General features: G+C 40.5%; 1 protein-coding gene across 6 annotated transcripts in view; it reads right to left on the bottom strand.

Annotated features, from left to right (window-relative positions):
- Positions 1-19,918, bottom strand: part of LOC120916590 (transcriptional enhancer factor TEF-1-like) — a 122,868-nt gene that overhangs the window by 66,872 nt on the left and 36,078 nt on the right. For 5 of the 6 annotated variants that reach the window (XM_040327643.1, XM_040327648.1, XM_040327647.1 and 2 more), the window contains exon 2: positions 7,821-8,089. In XM_040327643.1, the coding sequence (XP_040183577.1) occupies positions 7,821-8,022 (202 nt within the window). In that variant the 5' untranslated portion in view covers positions 8,023-8,089. The remainder of the gene's footprint in view (positions 1-7,820; positions 8,090-19,918) is intronic. The other variant, XM_040327646.1, reaches the window with a different exon arrangement.

Below are 19,918 nucleotides of genomic sequence, written 5' to 3'. Positions count from 1 at the left end.
GCGGACCTGAACAGCCGCTCCATGGAGCGTCGGATTTAGGCGGAGACATCCGACCTGTCCCGATCCGCTAAAATCAGACGGATGGCAATACGTCACCATCCATGTCGGATTGGATCGGGTGAGATCTCTCCATAGGAGACAACGGCGCTTTAAAAGCCCCTCCCCGCTCAGTGAGCAGAGAGGGACCGGTCATCCGCCAGGTCAGCGGAGATCCACAGAGAGATCTCCCGCTGAGCTGACGGGAGCTGGCGGACTTTACTGCGACGGATCATCCTAGTGTGAAAGGGGCCTTAGGATTACTGTAAACTGTAAAAAAAAATATATGCATGACAAACTACATTTGCAGTTTACAGAGCTATTCATTTCTAGATTCAGATCATTTCGATTTACAGGCCCAGCTTGTAAGGCAGTAACACAATACTGTGATGACAGAATATGTCCTAGGCACTATCTGGTCACTTGTTTGCCATCTGTAATCATGTGACATGTTATTTAGGCTTGCATATTGATTTTTTTCCCCTTGCGGATTGGTAATATTTTTAGGCACTGCACATAAACACAAACAGGAATATAAAATAGTACCAACAGCCATGTAAAAATATGAAATCGTTGTAACGAGCATTGCATCACAGATGCACAGGAAAACATTTTCACCAGTGTTGACACGCAATACAATGTGCATCAAAGCATGTTTTCATGGAAATCGCATGTCTCTAAAGACAGAAATAGGTGAATATGGCCTTATTCAGGGGCATAGAGATGCATTAACCTGCAAGAGCAAACTAGATTTCACTTTTCTGAGGTAAGCAAATAGAGTAAATAAAAAGTACAAACACGGTATTAATTGAGCATTTAGCAGTATCCAAGACAGCAACATCTTTGTAAGAAAAAAAAGAAAACAAAAATAACATTGCAGTGCCCCCCTCCCCCACACTGCAAGGGTTAAATGTCTGTTTACTCTAGTGGATGATGAAAAAGGTTTAATACTTCTTACCCCTCCAACCAGCAAGCCCCATCACTCTCTTCCACTCTCTGGCTTGTGGGCAGTCCCTCGCTGTTCTCCAGTACAATGTGTATTGTACTATGATGTCATCATGCAACCACGGCCCAAAGTGCCTTATAAAAGAGGACGTTGAGGGTGGGGCTTCAGGTCTCACAGATGGAGGGAGCATTTTGGAGTGAGGAGTAATGAAATTTCAAACCTTTGGGCTCATTCACACAGGCACAGAGAGCTGTACACCTGACAAAGGAGCATATTTCTGCATCAAAAGGAGTGTATTTCTGAGTAGCAGGTGTTTGTGTACAGCCACCTGTACAAATCAATGACAGGTTGTGGCTGAATGCTGGTAACCTACATCCAAGTGTTTTCTTTTGTACGGAGCTGATTTGCTACTCTAAACACCTACAGTTTGTGTCCAGGGCTGCTCATCCATCCAATAATACGCTGTGGCTGTATGCAAGCACCTGTCACTCCCATGTGCAGAAATATGCTTGTTTTTCACAATAAAAATCTCTGTACCCAAGTGAATAAGCCCATATTTTGTATGCCCTAAAGCAGTGGTCTCCAAACTGCGGTCCTTTGCTTGCCGTTATTCAGCCGTTGGAGCACTCTTCTTCCCATTAATACATGGCACCATTTATTTTGCCAACACTACTGATGGGACACTATTCCTAACCCGAGTACCAAAGCTGGGGCACTGTTATCTTCCACCAACGTTTTCTACTCTTAATGACCATAGTCTACGCTGTTTTCTACCCTCAATGACGTTTTCTACTCTCAATGACCAAAATCTACCCCCCCCCCCCCCAATATGCCCGAAGGACCATAAACTTGCCCTTTGTTTAGAAGGGTAGGGAGACCCGTGCAAAAAGGAGGAAACATCCATTTGGACCCACCTTCATGGGCTTGCTGCAGCCCCGCCTCCTCCCATTAAAATTTTCATACAAATTTGTGGGTTATATGTAATTAGGTTACTGTCTCTTTAAATTTTAGGAGGAGAATTTTTAACCAATTAAAAGCCTTGGAAGTTTCTTGAAATCCCGGAAGCCCTATAAATATGGAAGAATTCCAGGTTTTACACAGCTGGTCAAGCCTTAGAAAAAGAGCTACCCTCCCTTCCCACCCTTTGTCGCTGGCACTTATGTGGTTGGTCCCCCTGGATTTCTACAGGGGACGTTTAATTTTCTTTTAATTCAATATGGCTCGAGTTCCAATTACTGAGCTTATAAATAGATGCAATATTTACTTGAATATTTTTGGTTAAATAAAAAAAAAATGTTATAAATATTTATGCTTTATTGCAAACCAATAAAGTGCCGCGGCCATTATATATATTTATGCCAATAATTTGGTGTTGTGTATTCTTTTTATTTTGGGGCGTGGGCTACATGCCCTAGCGTTAGCAAGCATTTAACCCTTGCAGTGCAGCCCCCCCCACACACACTTCAAGAGTAGATTTTTTTTTTTTTATAACCCCCAGAGGTAGGCAGGCCCTTCTAGTTGTGCTTTGTGGTGTATTGCCATTGAGAATGAATGGTGCTGCAGTGCATCAACACATTACACCAAACAAAAGTTTTACCGCAACACACCGTAATGAATAAGTAAAAATGATAACATTTTCACGCAAATCAGAACTTTTAATCGGGGCCAAGCAATCTGCTGCGTTTTCAGGGTAGGATAAACTAGCTGCATCGTTTAATTATCTGAGTTACGAAAGCCGATTTTCGAATGAATGCCTCATTGCCATTGAGTATTCAATCTTTTCTGGCAATGTGCATAGACAATGTGTGTTCATTCCCAACGCTGGAATTTTACAGATTAGCGAAGTTACACAGTTTAAACTAAATTGTGTTGGCAAGTTCTAGAGCAGAGCAAATATTCTTGACATGTCCTAAACCCGGCCAGGTGCGGAGGGGGTTAATCGTACACTGCAATCCTTCATTGCCGGCCTGGCTTGTAATAGATTAGGTCTGTGTGTGTTACTCCCCCACCAATCCCTCCAAAACACACTGGAGCTTGTCCTGCCAGGCAGAAACCAAGATCAGATTTCATCTACCACCACCTCCTCCCCCCCCTCTTCTTCCCAGCCTGACTCCCCTCCCCCCCACCCCCACCCACTGGTGTCTTCTTTCCATGTGACCTTGCACAGGCTTGATTTACTGGAATCACAGACCCCCTAGAAAGGCAGAGAGAGGGAAAGAAAGGGTGGGAGGGGAGAGACTACGAGGGTATTACACAACAAAAGCTAACTCTAGGTCTCGCACAGCCAGACACCAATAAACAACAGTTCCAGCAAAGAGTACACCCATGCCAGGTGGAGGAGAGCAGGCAGGCTAGACGAAGGCCAAGTAACAGGTCTTTCCAATGTAAACTAGAAAAAAGCGCCAGTCCTGTAAATGAATCTGAGATAATGTGTGGACTTGCTGCACACAGGGAAGATACAAGAAATTGGAAGCTTTTACCGAAGTACAAAAAAAAGTTTTTTCTATACTAAACCCAAAAACAGAGAATTGCTTATTTGCTTGGCAAAATTAATGTAGTAGCTTCATCTATCTACCTTTATTTCCACCTGGTGATCTGACCAGTGGCACACTTCCTGTCCTAGGGTGGCTCCATTCTGGATGGGGGAGCCATCCTTGGTCAATCTGGGGAGAGGGTGGTGTTAGATCAGGCATGTCCAAAGTCCAGTCCGGGGGCCAATTGCGGCCCCCGTTCCAGTTTAATGTGGCCCCCCTGGTAATTTGGATATATACTATATTTATCGGCGCTGCCTCGGAGGGGGGGGGGGGGACGAGTGCTGTCAAGCTACATACAGGAGAATCTCCTTTTTACACTGCGGCATCTGTAATAGGAAGTCTCGTCTCCTTGGCTGCCATTGGACAACTCCTCTGTCTATCATAGGAGGCGGGACATTGTATTAAAGATACTGCTGTGTAAACAGGAGATTCTCCTGTATGTAATCTGTTGGTGCTCGTCTCCCCCCCCCCCCCCTGCAGATGGGCAATGGAGAGGCTGCAGGTGGGCACTGATTGGGCTGCATTGATGGGCAATGGCCCTTATATTGCTTCACAGTCCTTTTATTTACATTTTTTTCCCTGAAACTTCCCTCCTAACGTGAAGGTGCGTGTTATAGGCTGATAAATACGGTATATCCAAATAATACGTCTGAGCTCATCTCTTCACCACACACAGCCACAAAGCCAAGAGAATTCTTGTTGGGCAGTGTATTAGTGCTCTGGCAAACACACTTAGACCAAATTTTAATGGTTCAAAGAATGTCAGCAAAATAGTCGACCCTCACGCATGTTCACTTCATCAAATCTGGCCCTCTTTGAAAATAGTTTGGACACCCCTGTGTTAGATGAACTAGCAGATTTAGAAGGACTTCACTAAAGCTCACCATACATTATACAATTTTCTTTAGATTTACCTTCACCTATGTAGTGCAAGGGCCTGTCTGATTGCATACAAATTGAAAATGACATTGGCACATGCAGGGGACAGGGGATATCTCCTAAACTATGGAGGTTTAGAAGATATCCTCGTTAGCTACAGGTAAGCCTTACTATAGCCTGTAGCATAAGGTTGTAAAAAAGGGTTCACAAGCACTTTAAGGCAACAAGGTTCGAAAAATGACAAGGTGAACTACCATGACACTACCTGCCCGGAGTTTGCATGTTCTCCCTGTGCCTGTGTGGGTTTTTCTCTGGGTACTCCGGGTTCCTCAGACACTCCAAAGACATTCTGGTAGGTTAAAGCATTTGTTAAACCCCCCCCCCCCCCCCAAAAAAAAAAAGAAATTGATCCTGCTCCTTTAAAGCATTTTATACAGCACAGTGCTTGTGCTGTGTCATTTGGCCCCCTGTAACACCTAAAAAACCTGGCTGATCCTGCCAGTTTCCGCCCTCCCCTATGTAAACTGACCACGGTATATCATGGCGGCTGATCCCTGACACCTTGGTCAGTTTATGTGCCTCCATCGGTCCTCCTCCCTCCTTGCCTGTCAACTCATAACAATGTAAACGTACAATGTATGTGTATATGTGCTATACAAGTACCTGAAATAAATAAATAAATAACACCATACAAATCACCCCAACTGTACTTGACCCCATGGGCGAGAAGCTATCAGTGTCCACATAACCAGGAGAGTGGTCCAGGGCTTTGAAATCCCCACTCATCCCCCTCTTCTTTGTGCATGGATTTAGGGACAGATCGGAGTGATTCCGATTGGTGTGTCAGCACAGAGCATCACTCTGATCAATCCCAGAAGCCCTGCAAAAAGAAGAGGGAGAAGGGTGGGGATTTCAAAACCCCGGACCGCTACTCCAGCTGCATGGGCACTGACAGCTTATCACCCACAGAGGTAAGTACAGTGGGGACTAAGGGGGGGGGGGTAGGTTATACAGTGTAAGTTCATCTTTTCTTAAAAGGTTAACTAACCCTTTAAATGGTTTGACTCAACACTGTCACTTTTGATGGACAGCTTGGTCTGTTAAAAGAAGGTTGAAGAAGTTATTTACGTATTAACTGTCAGGATTAGTGAAAAAATAAATAAAAGGATAAAACAAAATGCACCCACCACTAAGAAATCGGTAAGCTGCAATATAATAACGTTTTATTCTTGGGTTTATTATCACTTTAATTATGAATAGAGAAGGGGAGAGCTGGAACCCTGTCTTATTGCTGTCTGTGTCCCTGCTGGAAAATGTATTTTCGCTATTGGTCCTGCTGACCATTGTCTCTAAAACAGAAAACCGCTGGTCAGGTGCAAGGCTTTGCCAATTAGGGCACAGAGCACTGTCAGAGCCCTGATTGGGCAAAGTGATCATGGCTTTCTCCCAATAACAGCTCAGTGCTCATAGTCCCACCCCACACTATAAAGAGTAACTTCCCATAGTAAGCTTTTGCATTGTGTTGGATTGAAGATAGACAGAGCAGGGCTCAGTTTTCTACTAGTGAGTTACAGTAAGTAGTGTGTTCACTTATTGTGACTCTGAGTGTAGAGTGTTAGTATAGTATAGTGTGTCAGTGTACTGTAGTGCAGTGTTTAACACAGCTTTATATAACATTTGACTATGAGTGTAAAGTGTTAGTATAGTGTGTGAATATAGTGTAGTGCTGTGTTTGACACAGCATTACATAACATTTAGCGCCTCCCTCTTTTTTTTTTGTTTCTACCTGTTTGTTTTTGTCGCTTACCTACCCCTTTTTAAAATTGTTAGCCACAATTTTTTCTGACTGCGATGCTGGTGTTCCCCCTTTTATTAATTTTTTTATAGTTCTTACATTTCGGTCAGCGTCAGTCCTCAAGTGCACCAAACCCCACTTTTTATTTAAAGAAAGTGAATCCAATCACACATTTCCCAAGTGCTATTAAATTTGAGTAATAAGTACCCACAACCACTATGAGGGGGCCAGCAGCATCTGTCTCCACAAGCAAAGGTGGATGTGGTGCTTAAGCAAGGCACATTTGTCTGTTTAGTGATGTTGCCCGTGCTATCCAGCCACAGCATGCAGAGGAGGAGGTGGACTGGCTTACTAAACCATCCTCATCCCCGATGACCCAAGCTGACAATAGTGCGCAGTCCACAGCAGCTGCTAAAGCAGCTTATTCTGCATCCTTGTCCACAGCTACTCCCTTCCATAGCCCCAGCATCATGCATGGAGGAGTCAGCTGAATTATTTGAACACAGCGTCAGCCACTTGCTTCTTGAGGATGCACAGACATTACTTGTTTCTGATGCTGGTTCTGAGGTATAGGATGTGAGAACAGGAGCCTACAGAGAGGGGAGAGCACTGATAAACAACAAATTGGCAGTCATGTTCAGCTGTGTGGGCCTTTTTTTAGCACATGTTCAGCCGATCGCATTTGGGTACCAAGAGCACCTGAAAGCCACACACAAGGGGCACAATTCTTCTCCTCCTCACCTTTCATGTCTACCCCCGCTATATCTCATTACCTCTCAAGCAGCCTCCACTTAAAGGGTATCACAGGTTCTTGCAACACGTCTACCAGCAGCACACCACCAGCTATAGAGTATAGCAGGCAAATTTCTCTGCCCCAGCTGCTACATTGAGAGAATAAAAATACACTCCCTGCCACCCACATGCCCAGCGCCTAAATTCCAGCTTGTCCAAATAAAGAAAGCTTGCAGGGAAATCTATTTAAATGCCATTTTTTTTCTTTATAAATATCAGTTTTGCTGCAGCATGTACGTGGTACAGATGCACAACTTTACAGGCAGACTAGGAGGACCCCCCAGGCACTATATTTAAAAAACATTTTCATCGTTATTGTTTCACTTTAAGCATCAATAAAATTACTGCTCTTTTAAATACCATCTTTTTTAAAAGTTTTTTTTTTTTTTTGCATTGGTACAGTAGCCAGGCCCCTATACCTTTTAATGGCCGATAACTTGCATTTAAAGCCTTCAAAATGTGGACTTTGGATTTTTAAAGTTCGGGGTCCCATAGAATTTAATGGGGATCATTGTTCGGGTCGGAACTTTTGTGATGATCAAGAGTTCTGGACTGAACCGGGGTTGTTCAGCCCAAATCTACTTGTTACCAATAACCTAATGTGGAAGAGGAATTTTGACATATCTCCAAATCCAGGGATAAAACACATGTTTTACATGTTTATACTGTTTAGACGACATACTTCCGATTTCGGGTCCGAGTCTCTTTTGCAGCCTCTTTTAACCCAATCCAGAAATGTTTACACTCAATGGTTTCAATTTTGCTCTGGATCTAACAGAGACATTTTCCTTGCAGCCAAAAGATGAAAGTGTTTTTTTTTTGGAGGGGGGAGACTCACCGTACATCTTGCCCTCATCAGACAGAATAATTTTACGCCTCCCACATGGTGGGTATATCGCCAATGCCTCCTGGAAACTTTGTTCAATGTCTGGACTCCACACTCCTTCTGCGTCATTGTCCAAGCTCTTCTCCATGGAGTCTCCCAGGTCCCCTGTACTTTCTGCCGGACTGCCGGCTTCACTCCAACCATTGGGATCCATGTTTGATACAGGAGGGTAAGGAGAGGCTCCTCCAAGCCTCACTCCACAAAGGAGGACTCAGCAACTGCTGTAACAATCAAAAAAAAGACAATATTAACTTGTGACCACATTATCACAATAACACTGAATGGTACGAAAAGCATTAAAATCAGGACTACATAAAGGAATTACAGTGTATAGATATAGGAATTTATGAGCTACAAGAACCACATAATCCTAAAAGCTCCAAAAAGGCATGAGACATGTTCCCAAAGTTGACATTTTTCACCATATTGGGCAATAATCACATGACTGAGGTGAGCAGCAGATACACCCCCAAGTAACCAGAAAATCTCCCCAATGGGGGATACAGAAAACATATCTTTGTAGTAGCTCTAACCTTCCATACTATTTAAAACTTTTGGCAGTACATGATTTTCCCTCTGTTTGACGTGTAACCACTTCCCTTAAAAGTAGCCATTTGTTTGATGGGGCTTATAGACTGAGGATAAAGTTAGCTGCAACATTTAGCTGTCTGCAAGTTAATTTACAGCAAGCTATCTTGGTCATACACTACCATTGTGATGTTAAATTTTAACAAGGATTTAATGAGAAGCTCAGGCTGCTTGACAACTTTGCTTAAAGACTTTATTTAGTTTAACTAGTTAAATACCAGACCAGAACTGTTTATGGTCAATAGTTCTTTTGTGCTCAAATCCATATGTAGAGTGGATCGAGGTTATAAAAACTACTGAAACTCATTGACTGAATAACATTTATTGTACAGATCTGAGAAAAACCGGTCTGTTTATTGATAAGGTAAAACCACCTTTTTATTTTTTTATTTTTAAAGGAGGGGCTTGGTTATGACAGTTACATACATAGAAATTAAATGAGGCATGCGATTTCTAGGGGCAACAGTTCTAGTTTTCATTGTACCAATGACAGTCACACCCTCACTAATGTAACACATTGACTGTGTACTTTGGATCCAATCACTGCCCAGGCGAGGAGAGTTAAGCTGATAACTCTGCAGCAGAGGCGCAGACAGTATCGGAAGCTCAAAACAGGAAATTATGATATCTCGATATTTGCCAGATCAATGGGCATTTTTCTGTTCATGCAACATTTTTGAACAGACAAACCACAGGATATGTGCATTATTGTGGAGATGTAGTTAATATTTTGCAGAGATGTAGTTAATATTTTTTTTATTTTTGCCTAGATGTACACTTTTAAAAAAACTGGATATTTTTCTCATGAACATCCATCATCCAATGTCTATGACCAGCCTAACTCTGAAACTTAAGCACCTTAAATAAATATAAAGCAATACGGCAAGCACAAAGGTGAGACATTCTAAGTACACATGAAGAATTTCATCCTCTCTAAAAGTGCGCTGCAGTCCTCTGAACAGATACAGCTCAAAGAAATCATATACACCAAGTCAAAGCCACATAGAGGCACACTAATCTCAAAATGTTCTTTGCTTAAAATACATTATATATATATATATATATATATATATATATATATATATATATATATATATATCTTTAGCAATACAGTATAGTATGCACCATAATGGGCAAACTCATACTTGCAGTGTTTGTACAAGCCCCTCCTTAGCGACACCAGAACCCCTAAAAAGATCCTATAGGCTTGGCAACTGCCTTCACATACACAAAGTGTTAAATTGTAGAATAGGGGAGGGGGTGGCTACTTCTTCCATACCTTGAAACCTTGTCCAAGGTGTTTCACTTTTGCTTTGCTAAAGTTACAAGTTTGCATACTTACAGCAGATTCACACTACTGTGACCTGGGGGGCGGCTTGTGTCGCCCCAATTTGCGCGACATGACAAATTACATGGAATTGAATGAGAGCCGTCTTAATGCACACTACTTCAGAAAAGGTTGCTGTACTACTTCAAGGCAACTTGTACCCATTAATTTTAATGGAAGACGCCTCCAAGTCGGATACCCTGTCTTAACTGAAGCAACTTTCCAGGAAGTAAAAACTGTTTTCTAAGGCAAACCCCTCCCTCCCACAGAGCAGATTATTATGTGATTGGCCACTGGCAAAGTTGCCTGTCCTGGACGCGACTTGAAGTCACGTTGTATGTTGCTCCAAGTAGCGCTGAAGTCACGTTGTAAGTCTTCTCCAAGTTGCCTCGTAAAGTCGCGCTGGAAGTCGTGTTGCCCCAGTGTTTGTTTGTTTTTTAATACAGGTTCTTATGATTCTATGGCTCAAGACAACTTTAGGTTTCTTGTAAAATATTAAATATATAAATGCACGTTCCTTTTGATCCGTTAAATATATTCCATTGAAAGCATTTTGTTATATTTATTTAATAAGACCAATAAATACCTATTGATCTTTCCAGGAGAGGGTGGGACCACTACAGAGGACTACAGAACTCCACCCCTCAATATTTTGGAGGCAAGATGAGGAGTGGGGTTTCTGTAGTCCAGTCTTGTTTCTGTTGTCCAGATACAGAAGGATGAATGTTGTCACTCAAAGTTCCAAAAGGTTTAACAAGCCATATTCCATGCTTTTAGAGATTCTTGGAGAGTTTTTTCAGCTCCCATGAAGGGGGTTAGTTCTTGTGGGGAGGAGCCAAGAAAGCCGCCGAGGGACCCCAGAAGACCAGGTTCAGGGCCACTCGGCACAGTGGAGGGAAGTATAACATGTTTGTTATTTAAAAAAAAAATTATCCTTTACAACCCCTTTAACTTGAACAGTGCCCCAAACAGAGGGCCATAAACCGGAAGATATTGATAGAACAACAAAAAAAATAACGCAACTTCTATCATCTATAAAGTAAATAAAGCAGTATTCAACCCAAAAGCAAACATTTTATTCTTGCAGCTTACCAATTCTTACATGTGATGACTGTATTAGTTTCCCCCTTTTAGGCTTTCTTTCTTTTATTTCATCTGGTGATCCAGCCAGCAAGGCTGTTTTTTTTCACAGCACAAACTCTCCAGCAGAATGTATCAGTTTATATGGATAAGAGAAACCACTTAACACTGACAGAGGTGATTAAAAAATTCAGCTTTTATTTATTCATGCAAAAAAAAAGGAAAAAAAATCAGTTTGTTGTAACTGATTAGAAAGAGTGAGCTGGAGCTTGTCTTTAATCTGTTTGTGGTTCTAAACCTGCTAATATAGTTAACACTTCCTTTTCCTCCCCCAGACTAACATTGCTGCTGTCTGCTGTGCCTCCAATATTCATTCCTCCAGAGTTGTGTCTCACCAATGCCAGAGGTGTGTTACTGGGCAGATCAACAGGTGAAAACAGGAGAAAGAGCCAAAGAAAACTGATACAGCCACTAAATCTAATGATTGGTAAGCTGTGTATAATTATGTGCATCATTTTATTCATTTTGTGTTTTGGGTTTAATGCTGCTTTAAAAGGCCACTAAAACACACAAAAAGATCAAAAGGTAGTATGGTGCCTGTAATATATATCTGGGTTCCACTTAATGGCCCAAGCAGTTTGATAAACCACTGTTCTATAGACCAGGAAACAAATACAGATTTACATTAGTCCTCTGTGTAATTAACACACAAATTCAGATCATGGGACCGTCTCATCTTCCACAAATGTACGCCTGATCATGTTTGTAGAAACTGTTTAGGCCAAATTCATAATAATGTCAAGCTGAATGCCAGTGATAGACCTCCTATGTTGCCAGTAGATCAGACCTCCAAATTATAGGGTCCTCCTAGATAAAAGGACAGATTTAGTACTCTAGGGAGGAGAAAGAGCATATAACTCTGTCAAGCAAATGTGGTCTCCTTGAAATCATTATGAAAATCTTTTAACTTAAAAAAGCTTCAATTATGAAATCAAAAACAAAATAAGTCTAGTTTCCCTTTAAAAACTCCCAAGATATCCGTACATATATATTTTTGCCAAAAAGGGAGTCCCACTGTAAAATGTAATAAAATTATAGGGGAAAACTTGGCGTGAAGCTTTGTTTAAAATTGACACAAAAGACTTAAATCTATTACTACTTCGGCTTTCAGTACAACGATTTGGCAGGAAGAGTGTTTATGAAACACATTTTTCAGACGAAGGGAAACATTATACTATTTGAACTACTTAGGAAAGTGTCAACATGATTAACCAATCCTTGTGAATATTTCTCAAGATACATACCAAAGTGGCCCATGGTGTTACCTAATACAAACAATTTCAGTACGGCCATAAAAACAGCATATGCATCTAAATAAAATGATTGCTTCCAATTACTTGGGGATCTAGAATGGGCATGCTGCTTATGCAGCTTTTGCCAGTGGACGATGGCACCAAATTACTAGGGACCCAAAACAGAAGTAAAGTAGGGAAATCCAAGTGAGCAAAACGTGACAAAATCACCTAGGTTCCTGTGTAGACTGGCGATAAACATGGCATGATTGTCCGATTATATGTCAACAAGTCAGAAAGCACCAATGTCCGAGCCGGTGACCACAGTAAAGCAATTGAGAGAGAAGTTGCAAGGAACGACTGGAGGCAATTGTGGAGCTGTGTCAAACTCACAGAGACTATGTATACAGGCACCTGCCAGGTAATTAAAGTGGATGTAAACCGGATTCATGAAATTTGAGCTAGGCGCATTTATCTGCAGTATTTTGTTATCTCTGTTCAATGAGCCAAGTCTTATAGCTCTATTCTGAACAGTTCCCGGTTATCAGCCTGAGAACTCCTGACATATTTTTTGACTTTTTAGACAAAAGCAACCTGAATCTTTTGTCAAAGAAGGTTGATAAAATAGATTAGCAGAGAGCAGCTCCTATTACAAAACAGCTCTGAGAGTCTCTGCCTATGAGGAGAGGGGGTGTGTGCCTTTCCTCCAATCAGCAATGTTAGCTATCTTGGCTGTATGCCCAGACATCACACTCTGTGTTAACCAGGAAGAGAAAATCTAACAAAATCTGAACTTACTAAACAGTATATAAGAGTGAAGACAGCAGATATACATATAAAACCTATGTAGGGAGATTTGGTTAATCTATGTGTATCATCTGAGGCCGTTTACTTCACTGGGTGTATGGAGGGTTTACATTCACTTTAAGGTCATCATAACAACATTTGGTGCTTTAGGTTGGTTATTTAACCACTTGCCTACTGTGCACATACACCCCCTTCCTGCCCAAACAAAATTTTAGCTTCCGGCACTGCGTCGCTTTAACTGACAATTGCGCGATCGTGCGACGTGGCTCCCAAACAAAATTGACGTCCTTTTTTCCCCACAAATAGAGCTTTCTTTTGGTGGTATTTGATCGCCTGTTGGGTTTTTTTGGGCTATAAACAAAAAAAAGAGCGTAAATTTTGAAAAAAAAAAAACACAATATTTTTAACTTTTTCCAATAATAAATATCCCATTTTTTTTTTATCTCAGTTTAGGCTGATACGTATTCTTCTACATATTTTTGGTAAAAAAAAAAATACAAAAAACGCAATAACCGTATAGTGACTGGTTTGTGCAAAAGTTATATTGCCTACAAAATAGGGGACATAATTATGATTTATTTTTTATTTTATTTTTTACTAGGAATGGCGGCGATCTGCGTTTTTTTTTCGGGACTGTGACAATATAGCGGTCCCCTGGTTACAACAAAAGAGTCTCCAGACATGCATTGGAGCCCTCGTTTACATCTATGCGATAATTCTTAATAGCACCCCAGCGCACCACAAATTATGGCAACTCACTGTATTTTAGATCAGTACTCTGGATCTCTATGATGGCCAGTTGATTTCCTCACTACATAAACAAAGCAAATATGTATGTGATCACCAGTACTGATCAAATGCAAAAAATAAAAATAAATTTTTTTGCATTTGATCAGTAAAAAATGTAAACAAATGTGATGAAAAACAATCTTTTCTATCAGGCAGCTCCTAATAGCTGGAGTAAATTTTCACAGGCTTAGTATACTTTTAGACAAAGTCATGACCCAAATCGAGGTAACTTTTTCTGATTCGCCAGTTTAGTGACCTTTCCTATGGCAAACCAAGCTTTGTTTTCATTATAATTTGTTGAGCGTCTGGCAATGTATCAATGGTAGGACAACATAGATGAAGGCAGAAGGGAAGAAATACACTTATCTGTGTTTTCCTACCCACACAGTGCCACAAAACAGGCAGTCTTCTGACTGCTGGTGGGCAGTTCTTGGAATACAAGGACGAGCTGACCTCAACTACATGGAGTGGGTCTGTCAAGCTGCCAGACTGTAGCAGGTGTGGAATGAGCTTGTGTCATTAGAGCCGCTGGCAGGGATGGGGCACAGACACCCTTCTTACAGAGTACAGATAGAATTTTAAGAGCTGTCAAAAGTGCTACTGATCTAAAAAGAGTACATTTACTTCACATATTACATGAATTGTTTTTTTGTTTTTACAGAAAAAAAGGAAAAAAATTAATTTGTTAAAGTTTTGGTTACAGTAAGGAATAAAAACTGGGGAGTCTTTCCCTTCCTATCCCTGTGATGCCCATAAAGCTAGACATACGTTCATAGATTTCTCTCGTTCAGCCCAAAATCACTCAATTCCCCATCCATACTAAACAGCATGTATGAACGAATCTGCAGTGTTGGTTATTCTATACCGACACCAAGCACCAGGGTTTATTGTACTAGGCTACAATGCAGATCCATTCTACCACTCTCCCATTTCTTAAGAGAAAAATCTAACCCACTGAAAACTGCCTAAGCAGCTAAATATACATTTGAAATACAAATATCAGAACTATTTTAGCTTCCAAAAATTTTTAAATATGGTTTAGCCAATCTTGTGATCCAAGCATCCCTACCACAGCAAGTACCTAAAGCTGCAGTGCAGTGGAAGTACAGCTTGATCCAAAACACATCCCAATCCCATTGATTGGACAATGAAAGGACAGCGGCACAGTAAGAGTCGGTTCACACTGGGGCGACACGACTTCCAGCGCAACTTTCAGAGGCTACTCCGACACGACTTGAACATGACTTGGGACTCATTGAGGCGACATGAAGTCGGATCGCAAGTCGTCCCAGTGTGAACCGGCTCTTAGCATTCTGCTTTCTCCTCCTGGTAGCACAATCCCTGTTAGCACATTTGTACTGCAAAAAAACCTGATTGGCTTCTGACACCAGCCTTTCCACACAGTCTTAGTCCTGTTTTAAATAATAATAAAAAAATGGATCCTGTATTTAAAATGAGTTACATTTAGAAACATATTAAATGATTACTTAAATACATACACTGCCCTTTTGTTTGCCAATATCTGCTTGTAGTTCAAGTTTAACCTCTTTTAAGCACAAAGTAAACTCTTGCAAGCATAAATTGCAAGGACTTTTTGCTGTGCAATGAAGTGGCAGGAAATATACAAGTGCATAACTTGAAGACGAAGGGGGAAATATATATATATATATATATATATATATATATATATATATATATATATATATATATATAATATATATGTGTATGTATATAAAAATATATCACAGTAGCCTTTCATGCTTTAGGATGGCCATACATTATTAAATTATTATTATTTTTTTTTGTTTCATTCAACCAGCAGGCTGAAAAAAACAAAAACGAAGGGCCGATTCCCCAATCCACACACTTGATGTGGATGAGGAATTTCTTTCCTGATGAGCTTTTGTATTCTGACAGCAGAGCCAACAGCATTTATCAAATTGGGAAAGACCGGACAGGTTGCCATACATGAATCAGCAGACACCACTGAACTGTCCAGATTTTGATCCATGCATGGCTGCTTTTAGAATTTTTATAACCCTTGGCAAGCGCAAATGATAATGAAAGCAACATTGAACTAATTAAATATTTTTTTACATTCAAAATAAGAAAACAATTCCTAAATGGTGAAGTCCTTTAGTAGATGACATATTTATGGAAGGCAATACACCAGGGTATACAGCATTACAGATATTACCAAACAAGGTTCTCAGCAGCACAGCCCATTTTAATACTAACAATTCAACCAGAAAAGTTGTCAAAACTACGAAGTCAATAGCTGTAAAAGGAAACAAGCTTTTTCTGATCTTATTATTTTAAATTAAGAAAAAAAAAGGAACAACTTTTTTTGGGCTTGATGAGCATTTTAGAGCTACAAGCTTCAAGCAGAAAATCGCTCAGTTGTGAGTGGGCCTTAAAGAGGACCATTTTTCTATAAAAGGTGAGAAGCCTGTGTTTACAGACCATAATCTGTCAATCAATGATAATATTGATGTCAAACACATACAGTGTATACAGAGAAGGAAACCCTGGCAACCAGTCCTAAAAATTAAAGTTAGCACTTCAACCTTTTGCTATTGTTGTAAAAAAAAAGTTAGTCTTCCTTTGCTCCAAAAAAATGTTTGGTGGCTTCTAAAGGCATCAACTTCCTCATAAATTTATCTAACCAAACTATTTGATATTTTATTTTCTGCCGCACTTCATAAACCAAAGACACATAAGCAGTGGTTTTACATCAAAAACTATTTGCTCTACAAGCGACGATGACTAGTCAACAGAACAGGAATCTGTAACAATCATGGCTGTGGGATGTAAACAATACGAGGCCTGGAATTTCCTGACTAACTGAAAGAGAAAGACGTGGTATGAGGTATGCACAATAAATGACTGGAATTCTACACAGGACAGGTAACTCCTTGCTTTCCGACTCATGCAATGATTTTCTGGGGAAGGCTGTTGTTCTGCAAGTTACAATATGCTTTTATTTACCAAAACAATCACTGAATGGAAGCCAAGGCCTCTAGGAACATACACAAAGCTCTAGTATTTCTTTACACACACACATCTTAAAGGGCACCCAATAAAAAAAAATATATATATATATATATATATATATATATATATATATATATATATATATATATATATATATATATATATATATATATAAATATAAAGAACTGTTTAGTAGGATAAGTAAATAAAAATGCTAAATAAAAAATGTAAAGGCTGCACCAATAAGAAATTATGTGAAATTGTAATCGATAATAAATTCATTAAAAGGTTGACATCCAGAGGCTGAAATGCCCAAAACAATCCACAACTTTGAATTTGTGCTAAAAAAAGAACCAAATACAAGTCCAATAATATGAAAAAATAATAAGTGGAAATTAAGGTGCCAAATGGGTAGCACAATAAGGACCCCAATAGTTCATATATGACAAATCGCACCGTGAAAAAATTAAATAAAAAATAGTGTCACCAAATAAATAAACACTGGTATCAAATGAATAATGTCCAATGAATGAATGCTGGTATGGTGGTCAATAGATTGACAAGTGGAGTAACACTTGTCACTTGTTAACACAGTAACACCCGGTGAAATTGAAGAAAAAAAAAACGTGCCCACCACCATATACAGATGTCTGCTTACCAGAGGCAAGCCAAAAATCGCAGTCGGCTGTAACCCAGCCGCGGCCTTTGGTATGCACGTGGAGATGGTAGGATTGCACGAGAGAACAGGATGCAATCCAATTGGGAAATCACTACGGTCAGATGCGCTCGGTCACAAGGTCCATACAGCCAACACAATGCACCAAGGGGAGGAAGGAACACAGACCATAGTGCATTACCACAATAAAAATGTATCAACTAAAAGGTAGAACACTTACATCATCAAATGGAAAATTTGCATAAAAGTTTGACCGGCCGGCAAGATACAGAATCCCGTTCTCCTCTGCTAGCAGTGTGGTGACGTCAGAGCGTCGCACCCAAACACGTTTTGTCATAGCAGACGTTTTCAATGGGAATTGAAAAATGCTATTTGAGCACAAATTATGTCATTGCTTAGTAAACCTATCCAGTGACACAAGGACGCCAAGCACAATATGGCTGCTTCTAGATGCACAGCCCAACAATTCATTTCTGGTTAGGACAACTCCATCTATTTAAAAATAATAAATTTAGTTGTATGCAATAGTAAAATGTATGCATGAATTGCTGCCACTCTACAGGTTAAAAACTAGAAATAACTGGAAAGATAAGCTTCATGCCCCATACACACGAGCCTTTTAAAAAAATAACAATGGTTTTCCCGACGAAATTCCTCTCAAGCCTGCCTTGCATACACACGGTCACACAAAAGTTCAGTGAACTTTTGACTGCCAAGAACGCAGTGACGTACAACACTACGACGAGCCAAGAAAATTAAAGGGTCACTAAAGGAATTTTTTTTTTTAGCTGAAATGACTGTTTACAGGGCATAGAGACATAATAGTTAACTGATTCCTTTTAAAAATGATTAAAAATAGATAAAAAAAACAATCATATAATGTGCCTGCAGTGTAGTTTCGTTTTTGCTGTTGTTTCCTGGTTCTCTGATGTACAGAGAGCCACTAGAGGGCAGTCAGCCAATAGAGAGCAGTGATACTTTGTCTAAAACTCCTCAGCACCAATCCAGTTTCGTTTTACACACAATAATCACACCTCCTTGATTAGTGACCACCGTGAGAAATCTCCCAGTACTGTGGTTATCAGGAAACAGGCAACCAGGAAGTGTCCAGAACAGAGAGGATTTACAGCAACATCAAAGCAAAAAACGAACAATGAGGACAAGAAACCAGGACTGCAGTAAGGTAAAGGAAGCTATTTAGCTAAAAAAAAAAATTCCTTTAGTGACCCTTTAAGTTCAATGCTTCCGAGCATGCGTCGACTTGTTTCTGAGCATGCGCTTTTTTTGCGCGTTGAAATTGCATACAGACGAACGTTTTTTCCGCTAGGATTTTTTCCCCCGACGGGAAAAAAAAAAATCCTGCTTTTTTTCCCCCCCGGCAGTTTTCCTGTTGGAAAAAGTCCAATGGCGCATACTCACGGTCGGGATTCCCGGCCAAAAGCTCTCATCTGACTTTTTCCGAAGGGAAAACCGGTCGTGTGTACAGGGAATTAGTTTAAACTAGAGACAATAGTGGTCATTGGAGTCTGGGCATTTGGTTGTGTTCAGTAGAGTGCAAACTAATAAACACACATGACTATAAGGCCCCTTTCACACTTGTGCGACTTGTCCTGGGACTTGAGACTTCAAAGCCGCATGACAAGTCATACCCCATGATTTCCTATGAGTACTGTTCATGTCTGTATGACTTCAAAGTAGTCCCTGCACTACTTTGGTCTGACTTTGATGCAACCCGAGGTCCATAGACCTCAATATTACACGGGCAAAGTCGCGTCAAAGTGGTGCGACTTTTAGTTTGTAAAAGTGTGAAAGTGGCCTTAATGGGACAGAAGTTCAAGCCCTTCACTTTTAATTGACCACGGACATTAAAAGGAATCGTCAGATGTTCATGCACAATACAACAGTCTCATGATGTCTTTTAGCTCATCTTGTGTTCCAAGGCCCATCTTGTGTTTCAAAGCAAAGCAAAGGTCTAGTTGGAACCCAAAAGGAAAGGTCTCACTCAGGAAAAAATATATATAATTCAGACAAGGTTATCGGACATACCTAGTTGGTTGCCCCACTGAAAAAGGTAGTTATGGACTTGCATGTACTTTCAGCTAATGTATTCGTATATAAGCACCTTTAGGTCAAATACAAACCAAGAAGAACAAGGGATGCAACAGATTTGTCCAGCCTCTGGTTTCCAAAGCTTTTCCAATGTGTCGGTCTATAGCCAATGCTCTGGGAGCAACACTGTTATGCCAGCAGCATTTCTATTGTGTGGCATTAGGCTCGTTCATACAAACGTACTAAAAACAGCTGCCCGATTGTACTCTTGGGGGGGAAACATATCGCTTTTTCCACAAGTCACACAAAAGTAACAGCCATCAACAGTAATACGTTTTGTAAATCTCCCCCACCTCAACCCACACTATGGACAGGCTGTCAAGCAGCACTGACACGCTAGACCTCCTGCTCTCCAATCTTAGCTGCAGAACAGGTGCACTTGCTCTAG

This window comes from Rana temporaria, chromosome 10 (genome assembly GCF_905171775.1).
Source record: "Rana temporaria chromosome 10, aRanTem1.1, whole genome shotgun sequence".
Taxonomy (NCBI): Eukaryota; Metazoa; Chordata; class Amphibia; order Anura; family Ranidae; genus Rana; species Rana temporaria.
This window is presented reverse-complemented; position numbering and strand designations above follow the sequence as displayed.